We start from the raw sequence: 19,191 nt of genomic DNA, 5'->3' as shown, positions 1-19,191 counted from the left end.
ATTTTTAAAAATCAATATCAAGAGAGTTACAGCAAGCTGAATATTTTCACAGCATATACTATAACTGGATATGCACGTGCATTGTGCAGTAAAACTGAAGACTACAGTGCTTTGGGAAGCCAGGATGAAGAATCATAAAATTTGTAGATAGCAATAAAAAAATATATCTAAAAAGCACATAAGTTTCTCAGCTTGTTCTGGATGAAAAGTTGTGTGTTACCTTGAAACTTTCAAAATGCTCGATCCAGCAAAACAGTCAAGAGTTACCCTGTTTGACATGTGACAATCTTCTGAGGTAGGTGGGTTTTTAATATGTTACTTCTAAACTTTCTGGTGACAAAAAAGATTTTCAAGTGTAAATAAATGTGGGCCAAGTTTACAACTTGGGAAAAATTCTACTTCATGTTCATCAAAAACCAGAATGTAATTGTCACGGTGATGAAGGTATCCTGTCCTATTCTGTTACTTGGGTCTTGGGTCTTATGATAGCAATCTAAGATGACCTCGATGATACAGGACGCCTAGCACACACAAATCACCTTCACTAATACAGCTGTAAAATACATCTGAAATCTCACCAGTGGACCAGCATGGAGGAATCAATATTATTTTAGTTTTGACTATTTTATTCTTAATATATGAATCAATTTGTACATCAGCAAAATAGCTTGAAGGCAAAACACTGATTTATACTTGCTTCCCTTTAGCAGCAAACTGTTCAAAGACAATCAGTACCTAATTGAACTTTATGATCACTTTGAATGCGGTTTCTCAAAAAGAAAAGCATTTTTTACCAGATAATGATCACAGCATAAGGAACTGGTGGGTAAACTACTCGTGTACAATAAAATAAATAAGACCTGAATGCCAAAGGCTTTTGCTGTGCTAAAATTAACAAGCAGCGAATTAGATTTAATCCTAGACATTTTATTAGGTTGTACTACATAGATTAGAAATGATTAGATTATAAATGAGATATTATAACAGTAAAACAAACATGAGAAAGTTTAACTAAGAGTAACAGATCATTACATTTAAAAAGCAGGCTCTCTGATTCATGGGCCGGATTAAGAGTTGGTCTCACAAAGACTTTTTCCATCTCTGCAAGTATTTAATCTCCGCAAATCTGAACTAATTGCACTGGCTTCAGTAGTCCCAATTTTATACACAGTAAACTGAGATTTTTCTTAAAGTTCAACAAATGTTGGAAAAATAACAGCGGTGACAGTCGTGGCGTATGACAGAGCACACAGTACAGACAACCCGTGCAATATTCTCAAGGGAACATTCATTTATGGTGCTGCTTAAAATGTCTTTCAGTTTTTTCAGGCACTCAGACATGCTGGTTGTGAGCACACTAGAGATGCTTATGAATAACTAGAAAAAGTTAACACCACCATTCATTCTGAAAGAAATTACTTTCTTTAGCCTTTTCAAAATGTTTAAGGTCACATTGTATTTTTGCTGTTAAATGTATCTATTTTCAGCATTCAACTGTTTTCTTTCCAAAGCCAAAACAAAACCAATTTGTTTGTCTTGGGGTTCTGGCTCTGTAAATTTAGTCAAACAACTACTGGGGCAAGCCGGGGCCAAAGCAGGGGAGGGCAGATGAGGACCTGATTTATGAGCCACATGCTTTCTCTTCTTTTTTTCCCTAGGTCAAATTGGCACCTACAAAGAATTGTGTCCAGCGATGAAACACATTCATACAGCCAAATTAAATTCCATCGCAAGTACAAAACTTGTTTTCAAAACCATGTTTCAAGCTGAAGATTGCCACAAGGAAAGAAAAATTAGAAGCACAAATTGTGTATTGGAGATAAATTACCAGTCCCTCCCCAAACAGTTCTCTCAAACATTATTAAGAATAATACTACAAAAGAAAAACCTCAGAAAAAGCATCAAACTAGTTACTCTGTATGACTACACGGACTCTGTGGCATGAGACTGCAATCTAATTAGTGGTGTGGCTTGCATCTGTATAACTGAATTATCATGACTGCTCTTTTTTATTATTAGTTCCCACTTCCAGAAAGGTAGAACATTATCTGCTGCACTGTTTTCATTTACGCTTATTGATACTGAATTTAATTATGTCAATCATAGTACTTAGGAAATTGGAAACTGCCTGCTCAAAATTAAAAATATAGTAGAGAAATTAACGATCAGTTTACTCATCAGTCAGCTGGTTCAGACAACATCTATTTGGTCATTAAACAAAGCCAATCAGCCACCAGATACATGCCATTTCTATCAATGCGTACATCTTCTGTGAAGCAAGAAAATATGCTTATTGCAATTTTACATGCGAAAAGGACATATTTTTAGAGCAGCAAATTTTGGCCCATTTAGTCACACTGACATCATCAACAGCATCCAAGCCTTCATCCAGCAACCACAGCAATGAAGACCAACCCGACTCAGCAAAGACTGAGGTATGAACTTTACAGAGGTGAGGAGTCCCCTGAAGCCAGCGGGACCAGCCAGGCATGAAGCACAGCACATAAATACATCTTGGCAGGATAAGGGCATACGTGTGGGCTATGTGCGCTCATCAGTAAGTGACAGAGCTGTGAACGGTTTATACACGCAGCACTTTTCATGGCTCCTGATCTCATGGTGGCTCTTGGCAACAGGAGAGATGAAGAACAAGTTTCCACTGCAAACTCAAACAACAGGCAGCCTTGAACTCAAGGCAGAACTACAAGCTCATGAAATCTGAAAAAAAACACCCCCAACACTTGCAATCAGTAATCAGCACTCCCCATGTCTAACCCTACCGTCTCCACTCAATCCTACCCAAGATTTGGCTTGTTTAATCTAACAAGAGGGAATACATGTTAACCTGACTTGAGCAGTGATGCTCCTGAATGAGCTAGTGCTTTAAAATCCTGCAATCCCACATATTAAAATATTAACTTACATCTGATGAAGCCGATTCAAGGATAATTCCAAATCCTGAAACAGGGGTTTCTGGTTTTGGGGGGGGTTCCATTGCTTGCAGACTCAATCGTTCCGAGTTTACTGATAGCTTCTTTTCATTCTCTGCAGCGTTGGGTTTCTTATTCATGGTAATTGGTTCAACAGTTTTGAGGGGTAGTTTTTTCTTTTTATTTCTCTTTCTTGATATCGTTGACTTTTGTGCACAAATCAGAGGAACAGGAGGCTGCTGTCTGTTTTGAGTCCCAACTGAATGACAGAAAGTAACGTATCAAATTTACAGACAAAAGCACATGTATAACCAGATAGACACGCCAAGAAACTACTGACATACTGAGCTCATCTTGTGGATAAGCCGTACGGTTTTCAGGGCTGTTTATGCATGTGAAACAGTGACATTTTATCACCTTTGCATAATTTTCCAATTTGTAGAATGGGGATAATGACACTGAGCTCCACTATAAGGTTTTTCAAGACATACTGACGAACAGTGTTTTAGGAAAATTTGGAATATGTGGCTCTCTTTCCTAGTGACCACTAGATGGTTGGTGACACGAAGGACATAAGCAAGGATTAATTACTATACCCTCTTGAATGACTAAGAATCTCATTGTCTTTGAGTATCTTATCCTGATAAAGTAAGATAACACAAGTGCTAATGCAATTACAGTTATTTTTATTAATGTAGTCACCAAGTTAATTAGCTCAGCAAGAACATTTCAAGTACCATTATCTCAAGAATGATTGAAAACACTATTCAATAGTTTAATTTCTGGGAAAAAAGTAACCCAAAGTTGTTTTGGTCATACACAGAAATTGACAGTTCATGTGTTATCTCTGAAATCTAAGCGATCATATTTTATATTTATTGATATTTCGCATTTTCCAGTATCCACAATCATTTGTATAAATTAAGGCACCAGTCCTGAACCTGTATCAATGTGAGTGAGTCCTCCAGCAGATACAATTAGATGTCTGGATGAATCAGTAAGATCAAGGTCAAAACAAAAAAAGCCAAAAGCTCTACAAATGCAAATCAAACTCATTTGAGCTACGAGTGAACTACAAATAGTCCTCATCTACAAGGCTTGAGGAAAAAAAAGCCTTGGAATACTGTCTGTTAGAAGATTTCTGGGGTATTTAATTTCTGGCAAGGATTTACAAGACTGTAATTTGTAGTTTATCATTTAGACAGAAGGGTGTTTGAACACTAAAATAAATTATTACACTTTCACTTACATGTTTGCATTTTAGTTTTTTTCCATTTAGTAACAAAAACTTCACATATTTTTTTTTCCCCTGCAAAACCATAATTTCATGCCTACCAGAAAATATGAACTATTCCCAGGCCTTTTTATCAAGAGATTCACTAATTAACAAGGTACTTATTCTATAGATACCTAATAAATAAGAAATGCTCCTGCTACTGAGGAGCCAGCTCTTTGGCATAAGCCCCAGCTCTGTACCTCTCACCAGCAAGCCATTTTTAATCATGCACGTAATTGCGCTGAAATCCATGCAACTGCGTAAAGAATTCCCTGTCCCAGCAAAGATTGCAAAACGGGGCCTTTGTGTGCTTCTCTGTAAATCGATGACTTTTAGAAAAGCATTTTTATGTGTATCAACCAATATTACAAAGCCTGTCTGATCCTCCCCGTCGCTCATTCAGGCATTATACACCGTGGAGACACGGAGTTTCGTCAGCCCTTCACTCCACCCATATTTCAGTTAATTACTCAACACTCCCTTTTCTTACAGAGGTCTTATCCAGCCACTCTAAGAAAAAAACCTCCATGGCTCCACTCCCCATCACTCATGATGGATGGGCAACTCAACTGAAAAAACCTCCAACATCTCCAGCTCCTCATTACCCTTAACACCAATTTTTAGGAAGCACGGAGGCTGCAGCTTCACAGCGGCCTACGATGACCTACCTAACTCCTACCTGCTACAGTCTTGTTATCCTGCTGGCTCAAGAGCTCTTTAGCCTCTGCACTGTTCTGTTTCAGCTCCTAATCTAGCAGAAAACTAACCCTGATCGTTTTCCCCAGTGAACAGATTACTGCTGGTTCAGCCAGCAGAAAGAACTGGTAAATCAGCCTGAAGAATGGTGGAGGCCACAACGTGCAGAGGATCCTCAGCTTAGGCTGCCACGGAGTTGTGACTTGAAAGATCTCTGAATTAAGTGTTATACAACAACTTTAAGTCATCTTCCATTTTTTTTTCCTCCTAAGATTAGAGAAGTGGTAAGCAGATAACAGGTAAAGTGGCATTTTGCACCTCTGAAAGAATACACCATGAAAACAAACTGGGCATGGTTATGGCATATTGACCAACCCACTGAGCTCCCACTACTAGAGTATCTAACCACATTAGATTTTTTTTTTTTAATTTAGCCTTAAAAGATTCTTATAAGATAATATCCCATGTTACAATTAAGGATCTGAGAATTAAAAATTGCATTTCCAGGAAGCCTGTGAAAATTTGACTTTGAACGATGTGTCAAGAGACCAGAAAACAGTCCAGGTTTTCCTGAATCTCCAGACAGATTTCTGTCTTACTAGACCATTCCTCCTCACAACAAGATGCTTGTCATGGATACAAATGTATACGACTGGTCATTGTACCTGCTTGAATCTGCATCAATTTTCGCATGGTCTTGAGCTCTTGAAGAATAGCCTGTAGGGTTGACTGGCAATTACATGTACAGCAATTTGGTCCAACTGATGAATTCACCATTGGGATTTCTCCTGAAAGAGAGAGGAATGAAATGGGGGCGAGATGATGTAACCCACACAAAAACACCCAAACAACAATTACCAGCAGGCGTTTGACACTGTTATCAATAGTCCTGATCATGAAATTAGATCCAAAGAAAGAAAGCAAATAATTTTCAACATGGTCTTTTAAGAGAAGAACACTAGATTTTATCCAATTACTAGTCTGTGCAATTATATACAGTAGGGGATGCAATGTTACATGGGCTGGAGAAGACTGCTCAGAGCGTGAATACAATGCACTCTTCACAGCAGGGCTCTCTATTGTCAGCCTAGTTCATCTTGAATAACAATAGCACCAAACCTCATTATAAACATACTCACTTTATCACACACACGAAAAAAGCCCATCTCCCGGAACAGTCTTACAAAGAATGAAGACAGTCTATGTAATAAACGTTTCTACTGCACATTAAATGAGGGCCCAAGAATATTTAAACTGCTTGAATGTTACATGTGATTCTTTACCATGTGAAGAATTGAGGATGAAAATTAAATACCCTGTCTGGAGAATGAAAAAAACCAAACTAGGATAGAAAAGAACGACCAGCAAGGAAAGGTTTCAAATCAGCTCTTCCGTTTGCTAGGGTGGGATTGTTTTCTATGGCATGTTTTCCAGCACTGTGACCTGCAAGATGGGCTTTCCATAGTTTCCCTCTGAAAATTAATAGAGTAGTTCAACAGTTTATTTTTTCCTAGTAATTTTTACTAGTGTTTAACTGAATTTACATACTTCTAGTTCTAGCTCTTAGCAATGCTCGTATTACTGCCTTGCTTTCCAGAAGTTTTTCATCATAGGTCCTGAATTAGGACACGCTGTAATGACCAAGAGATTTCAAGCTTTACCTGAATAGTTGTATCCTGCACTGTAGTTTGAAACAGCTGTATCCCTAGCATTAACGCTGCAAATAAAAATTTCAAAATTCAACAAAACACCTAGCAATACCTGCTTGAAATTGAGGCCAGATGCGATGCACCCTCCTTCATTACAAAATGTGCTTACAGTCATTTAAATTGATGGCTATTTTACTGCTCATCAAAGCACACAAGAGAAGGGATGATGATCTTCATTTTATGAAGATAGGTACAAATGGATCTAACAAAAATCATCTTGCTTGGTGTCACATGTGGTGGACTTCAGAGAGTGTATTTCTATTTTTCTTCCACAGCCTGGCAGTTATCGGCTGCCCTTTAATCATTACCTAGCTAAAGTGAACATAAGCAACTCATTTAATCTTTGCTTATAAATCCTCCCATTTTTCGTTATTACTTTTGCCTTCCTCTGAAGCCAAACCAGTTTATTAATATGGTTTTAGGTTTAGTTTGTGTTCTTTCATCAGAGCTCCCTGATGCCAGACCCACACAGATATCTGACTTCAATCCTCATTTGAAATAGCTGAAAATCTGGCCACCGCTAAATTGCTCCCACCCTTTCCTAGTTCTTCCAATGTGTTCATCCTCAAATCTCCCTTCCCAGGCACTTGTTCTCTACCTCTTTCCATTCAGTCCTTCAGCTCTGAAGCCACATCTATCAGACTTGAGCAAACTGGTGGACATTCCCCCAAAAGTGAGCTACTTGTGAAGCTAAACTGATGCATCACTTAAAGATTGTTGACAGCTTCTGGGTGTCACTCTCCTCTTTTCCTGAGATATTTATATTGTCCACAGTACTGCAATTACAAATTTTGGTGTTTGAAAATATAATCCATGGACAAAAACTGTTAATACTACACTAAGATAAATAGTTTAATAGTCTCTGCAAATCTAGCAAATACAAACGCAATAGTTCTACCAGCTTCTTCTCTCCAGGGTTTCAGCTGTCAATAAAACAACTTTTTAAAAGTAAAAATCTGGAAACCAGGCTGAGAGTCTCAAATTAAAACAAAAAGAGGTTACTGACTCAGCAGGACTCTGCCCAGTTTGATCTCACCCTTCTTCTGTATGGTGTCTATTCACTGGAATTTCCTTGGGGCATGGATGGCATTTTATCTTTTCAAAGTGTTCAGCCCATTGTTACAGGTACAGAGGGGAAAAAAATAATATTATCTTTAGCTTTGCAGGTGATGACTCAGAATCTCTCAACTTGGCTCCACCAATACCATTTCTCTATCTGTTAAAGGCAGACTTTTAAGTAGATGAGGTTGAAGACTACTTATCATTTAATAGCATCAGCATAACTCCATACCTTTCAGAAAGACAAGCAGGTACCCCAGAAATGGAGTCCCAAGAAATTAGGAGTTTTATTAACAGAAGACAAATGCATAGTAAGAACATCCTTCCTCCAGTGCTTTCTCAGTTGTTTTAGACTAACAAGCTCCTCGGGATAAAGCCTGTCCTCTCTCTTGATCAGAATTCAATATTCTAGCAGGCTTCTGGAAATAATATCTGACAGACTACAGCGGGAGACAGGGCTGGTGCCTTTTGTTTCCTTAACAAAGACTCTACATCATGGTGAACTGCATGTGAGAACTTAGACAAATTGTATCAGTAAACACCTGTACATCTTTCCTGTTGCAATATAACATGTTCCTAATGAAAGCACGCAGGCTCCTGATGGAAAACCAAAGGGTCTATTTTCCCATTGAGGCATGGGGGATTTACATTATAATCCCCATTAGCATTGATAGAAATTACCCATGTAAATCTACCGTAGGTACTGGAAATGGGAAAAGAGACCACCAATATTTCAAATCAAAGCAGGATTCTACTGACTTTATACATATTCATGAGGGTTTTTTATTTTCTTTCTATCCTCCCTCTTCTGATCAGTTACTGTGTTGTAAGAAACATCTTGTAGAGTGTTCTCAGTCATTGTTCCAAGCACTATCTTTATCATTTTTAGAGGACAAAAGCAACCCTTTTCAACTTGTTATAAATCAATTTTTAATTTTAAAAGGAGAATAGACTTTTTATTTTTATGAAGGAGTCTTTAAAGAGCCATCTCCCTCTCTTTTGGAAGCTAGCCAGCAGGCAAATTTGATACCAGCCTGTATGATTGAGAGGAGATGACAGAAATGAATTAGTCGCTTTCCCTGTGTGAGCAGCAAGTAGCCCAGGACAGTGGTTCTTGCAGCTGGATCTGCTGAGAGTGAATTCACCTGCTGTAACATTGCTACCACAAGTTTACATCTGAAAAGCATGAGAGTGCAATCCATTGAAAACAATCTTGACATAACCAAAAAGCAATTCAGCTGCCACAGCACTGACGGATTTCCCTTTTCTTTTCTCTCTCCATCTGTTTTTGACAAAACTTTTTCCCCCGACTGCTTTCTACACCACCACCTATTAAACAGACATTCCAGCCCCCCCATAACCACCTTTACCATGCGAGTAGGTAACTATGCTAGTTAGATGGACTTAGATGCCTACTACATTCTAACTTGAGTAATTCAGACAGCCTACAACATGTATCTTGGCTTCCTATATGGTATCTATCCACAATGGACAGAAACACTTTCTGGACTCGGACCACCTGCTATAGATGCTTGGACCAGTCCCCAGTGACGACCCAGGCAATAACCTTTTGTCCTGCCTGAACAGTTTTGCTCTGATGAGTTTAAACACCATGGTAAGTATGAAGGAGTAGTATCTCCCTTCATGTATCGTTCAGCATTTCTACACCCAGCTTTTAAGGACTCTGTCCATCCTTTAAATAATATCTAAAGCACTCAGTTAGATGCTCAGGCTCCCAGTGCAAGGGATGGAGGGAATCAGGCACATTACAATGACCTCCCAAAAGAGCTGTGTGCTGGGTGAGGAGCAGTTCCAGCGCTTGCTCGCAGCCCAGAAATGTTTTCCTTTCCTAGATACTGGGCTTTGGAGGCAAAGCAGCAAAACTGCCTGGCAGGATTGCAACACCCCACGGGACGTAGATGTCTCTAACTAAAGAGCTACGCAGATCGGCTTTGCCAAGATGGCCAGCAGAGAGGGCTCACACCCATCTTTATGTAATAACCTAAAAGACTGCATTCCATTCTGCTGCAGGACAGCTGCAGAAGGAGGAGTGGAAGGTGCCTCCTGGTGCACTTCCCCAAGAGCTGGGAGCTCGGACATTCCTCCTGACCACCCCAGAGGTCACTCAACCCAACCCTTCGCTGTCTCACAGACTGTTCTAACCTGTAGAAGATCAAAAATCAGCCGAACCCTTCCTCCTTGTATGAAAAATGAAAACATTGACATTTTCTTGCATATGGGGCCAAATCCTGTCAACACATTTTAGCTCACATGCTGAATCAGGCCCCTGAGGGGATAGAGGTGCTGCTCCACCTACTTTATGGATCCAGAACTAGGCACCTAATCTGTGCAGGCTTGGGCACTTCTGTGCATGCAGAGAACTGTCCCTGCTGGTGCCCAGTGACTCCCAGGGCAAAGAGGGAAATGCATGATGAATTTTGGGTCCTTCCACATTTAGAAGGTTTTTATGGTGGGATTTTGAGAGCATAGTTTTAGACTTGGATGCTAATTTCCATCAAGTGTTTTTCCCTTTTCCCTGGATCTGCACCTTTTAAAAAAACCTTTCCTTTTTGTGTGTGTTATAAAATAAATAAAACTAGCCTGACTTACTGCAACATCTTTCTCCAGGTCAACTGGTACCTCTGTGTGAATCACTGTCTCTCCAGAGAAACAGTCAGTTTGGTGAAACCTAGGGCTGCATGTTTTTTAGTGCAGTGACAGTACTTCCTAAAGGACAGTCCTGAGAATAATAATAGTATTTTTCTTTTTAACTGTTGCAAGCAATGACAACTTGTATGCTGTTAGAGAAGGATACACAGCAAACACTCCTACTGGGAAGTACGGATACCTTCAGAATCAACTGGAAATTAACAATGTTTTCAGATGCAATCTCACAATTTTTTATTTTCCAGAATTTAGAACTGAGGTATCCCTTTAATATAATTCCCCCCTCTAAATTTAGTGTTCAGGAAAACTGAATCTAGATCATTAAAGAAGACCTTCAGAAATCTGGCAGTAAAACCTCCATGTTCTGGGACTTAAAAAGAGAAAAGCATTTTAAGGGCACACTGTCATCTACTTTAGGGCAGAATTCTCTGCCAGCACACGAAGGACCATGCTCTAGTATGTGCTGTTGACAGGTAGACTGCATCATCTCTTTTCTCCAGTGGTCCCACCAGAACAAAAGCCCAAGGCTGTGATGGGATTTTGTACCTTAACTTCAGTGGCCAGTTGTAAGGCTGATGCCACCCCCTTATGAAAGTCAGTAGAATCCTGCTCCGCAAGTGGTGTCACAACAGTGCTACATTACTCAGTGCAAAGAGGAGTGGTAGAGGTTGACATTTAATTAGCTACGAATTTAATAACAATGGCAAAAGCTGTTTTAATAACTACAGGATAGAAATTAAGCCTGTAACAGCACTGAGCAATTCTGTCCTATCACCAGGAATCCAATTGAAAAGCTAAGACAGATGGTAGCAGAATGCACTGTGCCCACTTTCGCACCTTTTCAAAGTGATAACTATGTGCTCATTTTGTAGACTCTGAACTGTAACTGATTTCAGTGCAGCAGTACAATAAATCATCACAACAAAGGCAGAAATTTAGTACAGTACAAGGAGAGGAAAAAAAAGTACTACTCTCAGTATCTAATGCAGATCATACCATTGGATGCCACGGTTCGTGTCTGATTTTGGAACGTTTTGGATCGAGTTCCGTATTGCCCTGAAAAATGGCTAGCTTGGGGTGACAATTCATTCCATGCACTGCTCTGTGAAGGATGAAGGCTCGCCTGGGACTCTGCAGGGGAATTCAGGCGCTGGGCCCAGTCTAAGTCTAAATCTTGGGGCTCCTCCTTCAGTTTTTCTCCTTCTTTGCCAACTCGTTGATAGATTCTTCCAGTGCTGTCATTCAGTAATCTTCTCATCCCTGTAATTTGTTTTTTAATTTCCCGGCTTTCATCTCCTAATGAAAACAGAGCCACAGTTATCACTGTAAATTAGGGAAAACAGTAATGGGTAGAGATTAGTGATTTTAGATGCCAGTAAGAGTTGGCGTACAAAAATCAATAAATAAAGATAAGAAAGAAAAGGGATGGTTGAGCGGTCATTGGTATGTACCAGGCTACGCTTTAGCACAGCGATGGCTGACATGTTTTTTCTGCTGAACTTGGCTTTCTTGATGCCATTTCTAAAGCTTTGATGAGTAAGATTATTTTTCTCCAGAAGGAAATAATGATAGCTAGAGCAGTTTCAAATAAATTGTCCTTTTAAGGGACTGATCCTATTCAGGCATTGACATCAGTGGATATTTTCCCAAGTAAAGCCTGAAGAATTAGACCCTTTTTATATCAGTTTGCTATATGCTGAAGGATAGATTCTACAAAGAAAAAACACAAAAAGCACCACACCACATACACAGAGCAACTCTGCATCTATTGATTTTAATGAACAGGATCAGTTCCCTAGTCCACAGAATTTAATAATACTGGGTTATACAAGAATAAATTAAAAAGCAGCTAATACGTGTAGAACTGTATACAGCCTAACTGCTGGGTGTCTTAAAAAGGCAGATTATGAAAACAAAATGAAAATATATACAAGAAAAATGTGACTGTTCCAAATAAATTCAGGGCATTTAAATAATAACAATTACATACTTTAATACTCCTGGCACCATTTAAGTATTAATTTTACATATGAAACTGCTGATTGCACAATGAATATACCTGTTTGGGGCAGATAGTAGCTATTTTGCTCGTTAAAGCACACATTACAATTCACTCGTAATAAGGAAGTATTCATAACTGCTTCTGAAATAAGAAGCTTCTATTTTTTATACTGGTAATAGAAAAATCAAACATCCTAAGCAAATGGCATAATGAAGATCAAGAAACTGATGAATCAACTTTCCTTTATAATACTTGGTATCCTCTATTCAATTCACATTCGCACTTCCCAAAATAAACTTATTTTTGGAAAAGCCAGAGTGCAAAGGAAACTTCAGAAGAGAAACAACCCTCCCAAAAACCAAGGTGCAACGTGCATTGTCTCTGGTTCAAGGAGGTATTTGAAAGCATGCTGATACCAGGCATGCAAACAATTTTATCATCTCAACAGCACCATTCCATTGCCTAAGCTCAGGCTCACGCCTAGGTAGCTGGCTAAACCAGACAGATAAAGAGCAGCAACCCCCTTCCCAACATGGACCAAGCTCAATGTGGCTGGGACATGCTGCAAGCCCAGCATACCCAGGGATGTGCAGTTCCCGAAAGAGGGAGTTTTTGCTCCAGGAAGCGAATAGTCAGCAGGGGAGAGGAGCTGTACAATCCGCTCCAGCCTCTGCTGAATCAGAGCATCTCCCGCTTGACCTGGCACACCGGTTCCCTGGGCCAGTGCCAGCTGGCTCCAGCCCACCCCGAGCCAACAAGGAGAGTGGGCGGTTTGCAAGAAAGCTCCTAGTCCAAACTTAGAAAAATATTTGTCAACCCCGTACAGTGATACTCTAGCACCATTTCCACTCCAGCTAAAGCGGTGAGAAAAACCCTTTGCAAGGAAGTTCTGCGTTGTGTTTGATTTGTTGGTTTGCTTCCAGATCTACACGTGTAGGTGTGATTTAATTAACAAATCAAAGCACTGATTCCTTTAAAATAACACTTTCTGGCCCCAACCCAACCAGGGGCTGACTGTTTGCAGTTCCCAACCTCGAGAGGCCGCAGAGTACCACTGGACTCCAATTATTGAGATACTCAGACCCGTACGCTGAAGATTGCCTTTATCCTGTACATGGCTGTACCTGCCCACATCCAAGCTCCAAATGCCCCAATCACACCGGAGCATAAAGCCGTCCCTTACCATCAGTACCCGAGGCTCTCAGAGATTTAGGTTGGCAATTTGTATTTGTATTCAATAGCAAAACATATCTGAATATAAAAAGAAAGCTTCCCACCCACCTGCTCCTGTTGGGTGTAGTGACTGCATGCTTGTCGGGTGACACATTGTTGGAAAGATTAAATTTCCCTTATCCAATTACATAAAATATTAATGCTAATTGAGCTAATTCAGCCTTGATTCTGGTCCCTTGTTCCTTCATATTGAGGTTTTCCTATACAGTGACATGAGCATGTTTACTTCCAAATACAAACCCCCCCCCCTATATTTATGTTACAGCAAACCCTGAACTTGCATCCCACATAAGCATGTCATTGCTTTTAGGTAGCTCCCTGGAAGATTTCCCCTATTGTGAACTTGGTTTTGGGGTTTTTGTTGTTGCTGTTGTTGTTTTTAAGGATTTTTCTGTTTGGGTTTTTGTTTTTGGTTTGTTTGGGGTTTTTTTTGGTTTTTTGTTTTTTTTTTTTTGTTTTGTTTTGTTTTTTTTAATTTGGGTTTTTAGTTTTGTTTTAGGTTTCTTTTTAATGTCTTCTTTTTTGTAAGGAAGGGCATTAAAACATACAGGCTATACGCTTTATTTAATCTTCAGTGCAAGTTTACCTCCCCCCCTCTCCCAATTATGACTTTTTACATCTCTTAATTTGTAACTGGCCAGCGACAGCAGCATCCTTCCCGACACGAGCAGAGAGCAGCTGATGTTACACCAGCTGAATCTACAGGTAGGTGCAAGACCAGTAACAGATTTAACTTTTTGCTCCCTGGTTATCTCATTTGGCTATTAGCTCTAGAGCTTAATGACAGCATTTTGTTACCAGCTATTCCACTGCTGATGATTTTAACAGATAATAACCATGTAATTTAAAAATAATAATAATAAAAAAAAGGAAGATGGAACACAGAGAAAACGAAACAGTTCAAGCTACTACATCCCACGGAAGAGCCAGCCTTTCTTTTTAAAAGCTGAATGGGATAATCAAGCATGGAAAAAAAAATAGTTTATTACATAAATCTCTATCCTGAGACAGATGTTGAGGCCTGAGAGGAGCGGTGCATCTTTCAGCCTTTCCCTGTACACGTACCAGGAGACCCCAGCTCTCCCAAGGAGATGGGGATGCCCCCAGGCTGCGTGCTACAGGTTTTGCCATTTGGATTCCCCTTGTAATCCCTTTGGTTTTATCTGAAACCAATTAATTTACTTTCAAAACACTAAAATACTTACAACAACACTACTCAAAAGAGATAAACATGGTAAATTACAGCCCTCTTTAGGAACTTATATGTAAAGATAATAATAGTAATAACAAAAACTTATTAACAATTTTTTAAAATAACTATTATAGTTGTTCCTATTATGGCCCCTTATATAAAACCACATGGCCTGATTGTAATCTTATAAAACAAAGGCAAACCAAAGCCCTTTCATAAATAATACATCAAATATTCATAAAGTAATTTCCCTAAAATTAATTTCAATCTCTTTCTTTACTGAAAGTGTGCACAGGATAAAAACCTTCCTGCTTTGGTAGCTGTAAAAATATTCAAGATTACAAACGCACAAATGTAAACTAGACCTGCCCTAGGATGAAGCAGAATCCACATGCTGAGTGTGCACCTGCCTGAAGCAACAGGCCTGGAAACAACTCAGGTTAACAAAATATTATCAATAATTCATTAATTCCATTCTTTGCCCCTATATGCTGACCATCTTCTCACTATTAGGCTTATTAAACCTAATATACAGCACACTGCCTACAAACAAGTTATTATACTTTTCTGAATAGTTTGTCAAATATTATCACAGTGCTACAAAAAAATTATAAAATGATATGCACCCATACCCATATATTAAAACATTAATTTTATTCCAGTATTAGAGAAGTGGTAACAACACCTGTAATTAATGTATGTATTTTAAAGTGTATAAATGAGTGAATAAAGGTTGGACAGTCACCTGTTTTTGATTTTTTTTTCTTTTGACTTATATAAATAAATAACCATAATGTTCTCTTAGCCAATATTTTGCAATTAATTATTTTATTTTTAACATTTATGCTTCTCATGGGTTTTGGGAATTATGAATGAGTAGTTGACTTTTTAAATACAGTTTGATTTTCTGTGAATTAGTATCTAATTTGATGTTGTTGTGTTTTGGCAGATGAAACTCCTACAGAAACCTTTCCTTTCTTGGCTATACAAGGAGGGCATTTTCCTCCATCGGGCTGCTTGCTGAAGGTACTTTGTCTCTCACAGATTTCCACCTTTGTGTCAAACTAGGCTGAAGTTGGTGGATGAGTTCAGAAGCTATTGGGAGGGTAGGAACGGCAGCGATAGACAGCTAGACAAGCACATGTGAGCTGACAACATTAGCCTGGTTTGTAAGGAAACAAGTCTTCAGAGGTGAGAAAAAGTGGAAGCTGATGCATACAGCTTGAAAGCTCAATAAAAAATAATAAATAATTGCAAAGGGTTATATAATCAAACATATTAAATGGCAGTTTATCAGACACCACTTGAAGGCTGCCCTTCCTGGAAGAGGGCCAACAAAACTCAGCTGCTGTGCTGGAAGATTTTGTAAGGGCGAATTCAGAGCAGCTCCAGGAATCGGGATGCATGTGCATGCACGGTACAGGTCTCCAGGGCACAGCCAGGCTGAACGCACCAAAACACCTTTTTGAACGTTACATGGTATTCATCTATTTCCTTAAAGGTCAGTTATCCTACAAGGGAGTTAAGCATCCCTTCTCAGCAAAAACTGTACCCACATCAAACTGTAACTTTCAAAACTCAAGATATTTTTGCCGCTGTACAGCAAGTGGTCCTGAAGCAGAAAATTGTGGGTCAGCATTGGGAAAACAGAGGAGCCATGTGCATGATTCCTTATCGGATAAAAGGTTTCCTAAATCACACGGAAAGCTGTTGTGACTGCTCTGTGGATAATTTGAATCTGGCATGTGTGTAGCTGAATTGATGGGGTAAGCATGTATTTCTCAAATAAGCGATCCCCAGTCTTTGCTGGCATATAAGAACCTATACTGAACAAGTAACACAGGCAACAACACGCTTTGCAAATTAAAAACCTAAACCCCAAGTCAGCAGGGAGAGCAGTGGTCACGAACAACGTCAGAGGGTCACACAGGCAACATGAGTTATGAGCTGGGTACTCTGACTACCCTGAGCTAACATAGAGGGACATTTAAGCTGTCTTAGTTGAGGCATCTTAGCAGTGCTCTAAAATGTCATTTAAAAGCACTTACTTATCTTCATGTCACCACACAGAGCACTAAGATTATACCTGCAGGAAAACTGGAACGCCCTCAAACTAGACCCTCTACTCCCAAACCAAGCATGGATCTATGCAGGGTGACTGATAGCCCTGCCTATGACGAGACACACAAAACTAATAAGTGTCACGAACACAAATACAAGCAAAGCAATTTGCCGAATCAAAACCAGGATCAGACCCCGGGACCATTCAGGATTTGGGGGTTATTTCTCTGGAAGCTAGACCAGCCTCGATGGCCGGGCCACCAGCACCACGAAGTAACTCTGTTGAAGAACTCGGGGTAACAGTTTCAAAACACCCAGCAGGAGCAGATGCAGAAGCTTATGTTACACACTTTCATGCCATGCTGTAACATCTAAATAGCTCAGGAAAGGACCAGTGAGCAACTCCTCAATGAATGTATATACTAATGGGGTCATATAATTAAAAAAATAATAATAGATGTGCAACAACTTTCCCCAGCTCTTGGAAATATCCCAGGTCATGATCATGCTTCAGCCCCAAAGGAAGTTAGATCATTGGAGAACACAGATACATAAAATAAATTTTTATGCAGTCTTAATTACAGAAGCTACTATTGCAACAATCAGACAGGGGATGTAATTCTATTAAAAGTAACAACTTCACAGACTTGTGTTAAGTCAACTTTTTCTCTGTGAATAAATTGCAGAGGATATTATTTCTGGGACAGAATAAATTCTTGAAATTAGTGAGTAACTTATGCATCGCTCCTCTGCTCCAAGAACACATTATTTATTTTTACCATGACATAGTGAAGTTATTAATCTGCTGCCTTCCATTTCTACAATGCGAAATGTTGTAAAATGCACAGCCACCTGCATTACAGTACATTTCAGCTCCACTTTATATCAGTCATAAACATCTCTGTTTTGGACATCTCTTCAAAACAAATGCTCCAAGCACACTGTGCGTAGCATTCAATTTTATGAAACTATAAAAGTTCTTCACTGTTAATTACACAGACAAATGTCTCATCACACATTTGGTTACCAGGATAATATAATTAGTTTTCTACATTAACCTTTCAAACACAGCGCCTGAATTTCAAGTTGAAAGCATTGTAAAAACACTCAGTCTGGAGGTATATTACATTTCCGCTTTTTTGGTGATGATAATAAAATATTAAGACTGAAAAAAACCCAATGTGGTGTATGCAAAAGATTTTTTTATAGACAAGCTAGGTTTAACCAGCGTTGTCCACAAGATACGGTTGTACAGTCCCCTCATGGGCTTGTCCAAGCCTGGCCTAGAAGCCCTCTGACAGAAGGTTTATGCTGATAACTAGTGAAAGCTGAAGTCACGTCTGTCTTAAATCTTGTCCATTTCAAGGTTTAAGCACTTCACTTAGGGCTGCCTCCCCCTTTTCACATGGAGCAGACTCTCCTGGTATCAGATAACTAAGCCCTTTCCTTCAAAACAAAAGAGATGCCAGCCCTCACCTGCACAATTCAGTAGTGATGTTTCCCTCCCGAATTTTGCAAACTCCTCCACTGCATCACATAAGCAACCTTCCTAAGCTTACCAAGCTCCATTCAAAAAGCAGCTGAACTTTACAGCATTGCAATCGTCAGAGGTCACGTCCAGTACCGTGTTCCTCTAATTGCGCTGAAGCTTCCTCCAATTTGCAGCCTACGTTTCCACAAAGCCACGTTTTGCCCATCTGTGCTGCTGCAAAAAAGACCATCTAGGTTCAACAGGTCTTTCCAGACATTTGATCCTTAATTCATCTGCTTGTTAAACAAGCTGGATTCTTCTGATTTACTCATTTACCCTAGAAGCTCCCCTCTTCTCAACAGTGCATCTCTTCAGTTTGAGTTCATTGTTCTCAACTGTGCAACCAAAACAAACGCGCATCCTGTTCCAGATAAAGCTTCACTCGATCATAAAATGGCATTAACATTTCGCCTTTTCTAAGGGTAACAGTTTCAATGATGTATCTTGGCATCCACTCACATACTAAAGGCTGCATAACATGGAGGTTTCAGCAGCTGATCACACGGATCAGTTAAAACAGCTAAACTGTAGAACAAACTCGACTCTAAACCAGCAAGTTGGAGTGAACAACCTTCTGCAATTAATTTTTGGCATAAACCAGGGAAATCAAGTGAAGCAGCAATTATACCCTGAGACTCTTTATCAGTGGACAAGACACCAAGCTAGGAAAAAGTGTTGTGATCCCACCATTCCTGAAGCACAATGAAAAGTTACACCATGCAATGTGAAATCTTTTAAAGGAAAGCTGGGATGCCATATGCCACTCATCCCAGATCCCTGCTGAAAGGTGGGAGCTCAGACTTCAACTGCTTTCAGTTGAGTTCAGTCCCTGACA

General features: G+C 39.5%; 1 protein-coding gene across 1 annotated transcript in view; it reads right to left on the bottom strand.

Moving 5' to 3' along the window:
• Positions 1-19,191, bottom strand: part of BEND7 (BEN domain containing 7) — a gene marked incomplete at its 5' end in the record, with an annotated part of 40,889 nt that overhangs the window by 19,609 nt on the left and 2,089 nt on the right. Inside the window, 3 exons of the mRNA XM_010074213.1 lie at positions 2,924-3,189; positions 5,568-5,690; positions 11,334-11,633. Coding sequence (XP_010072515.1) covers positions 2,924-3,189; positions 5,568-5,690; positions 11,334-11,633 — 689 coding nt within the window. The remainder of the gene's footprint in view (positions 1-2,923; positions 3,190-5,567; positions 5,691-11,333; positions 11,634-19,191) is intronic.

The sequence above is a fragment of the Pterocles gutturalis genome, unplaced genomic scaffold (assembly GCF_000699245.1).
Source record: "Pterocles gutturalis isolate BGI_N339 unplaced genomic scaffold, ASM69924v1 scaffold10022, whole genome shotgun sequence".
Lineage (NCBI taxonomy): Eukaryota > Metazoa > Chordata > Aves > Pterocliformes > Pteroclidae > Pterocles > Pterocles gutturalis.
The sequence above is the reverse complement of the archived record's forward strand: the minus strand, read 5'-3'. Positions and strand labels throughout refer to the sequence as shown.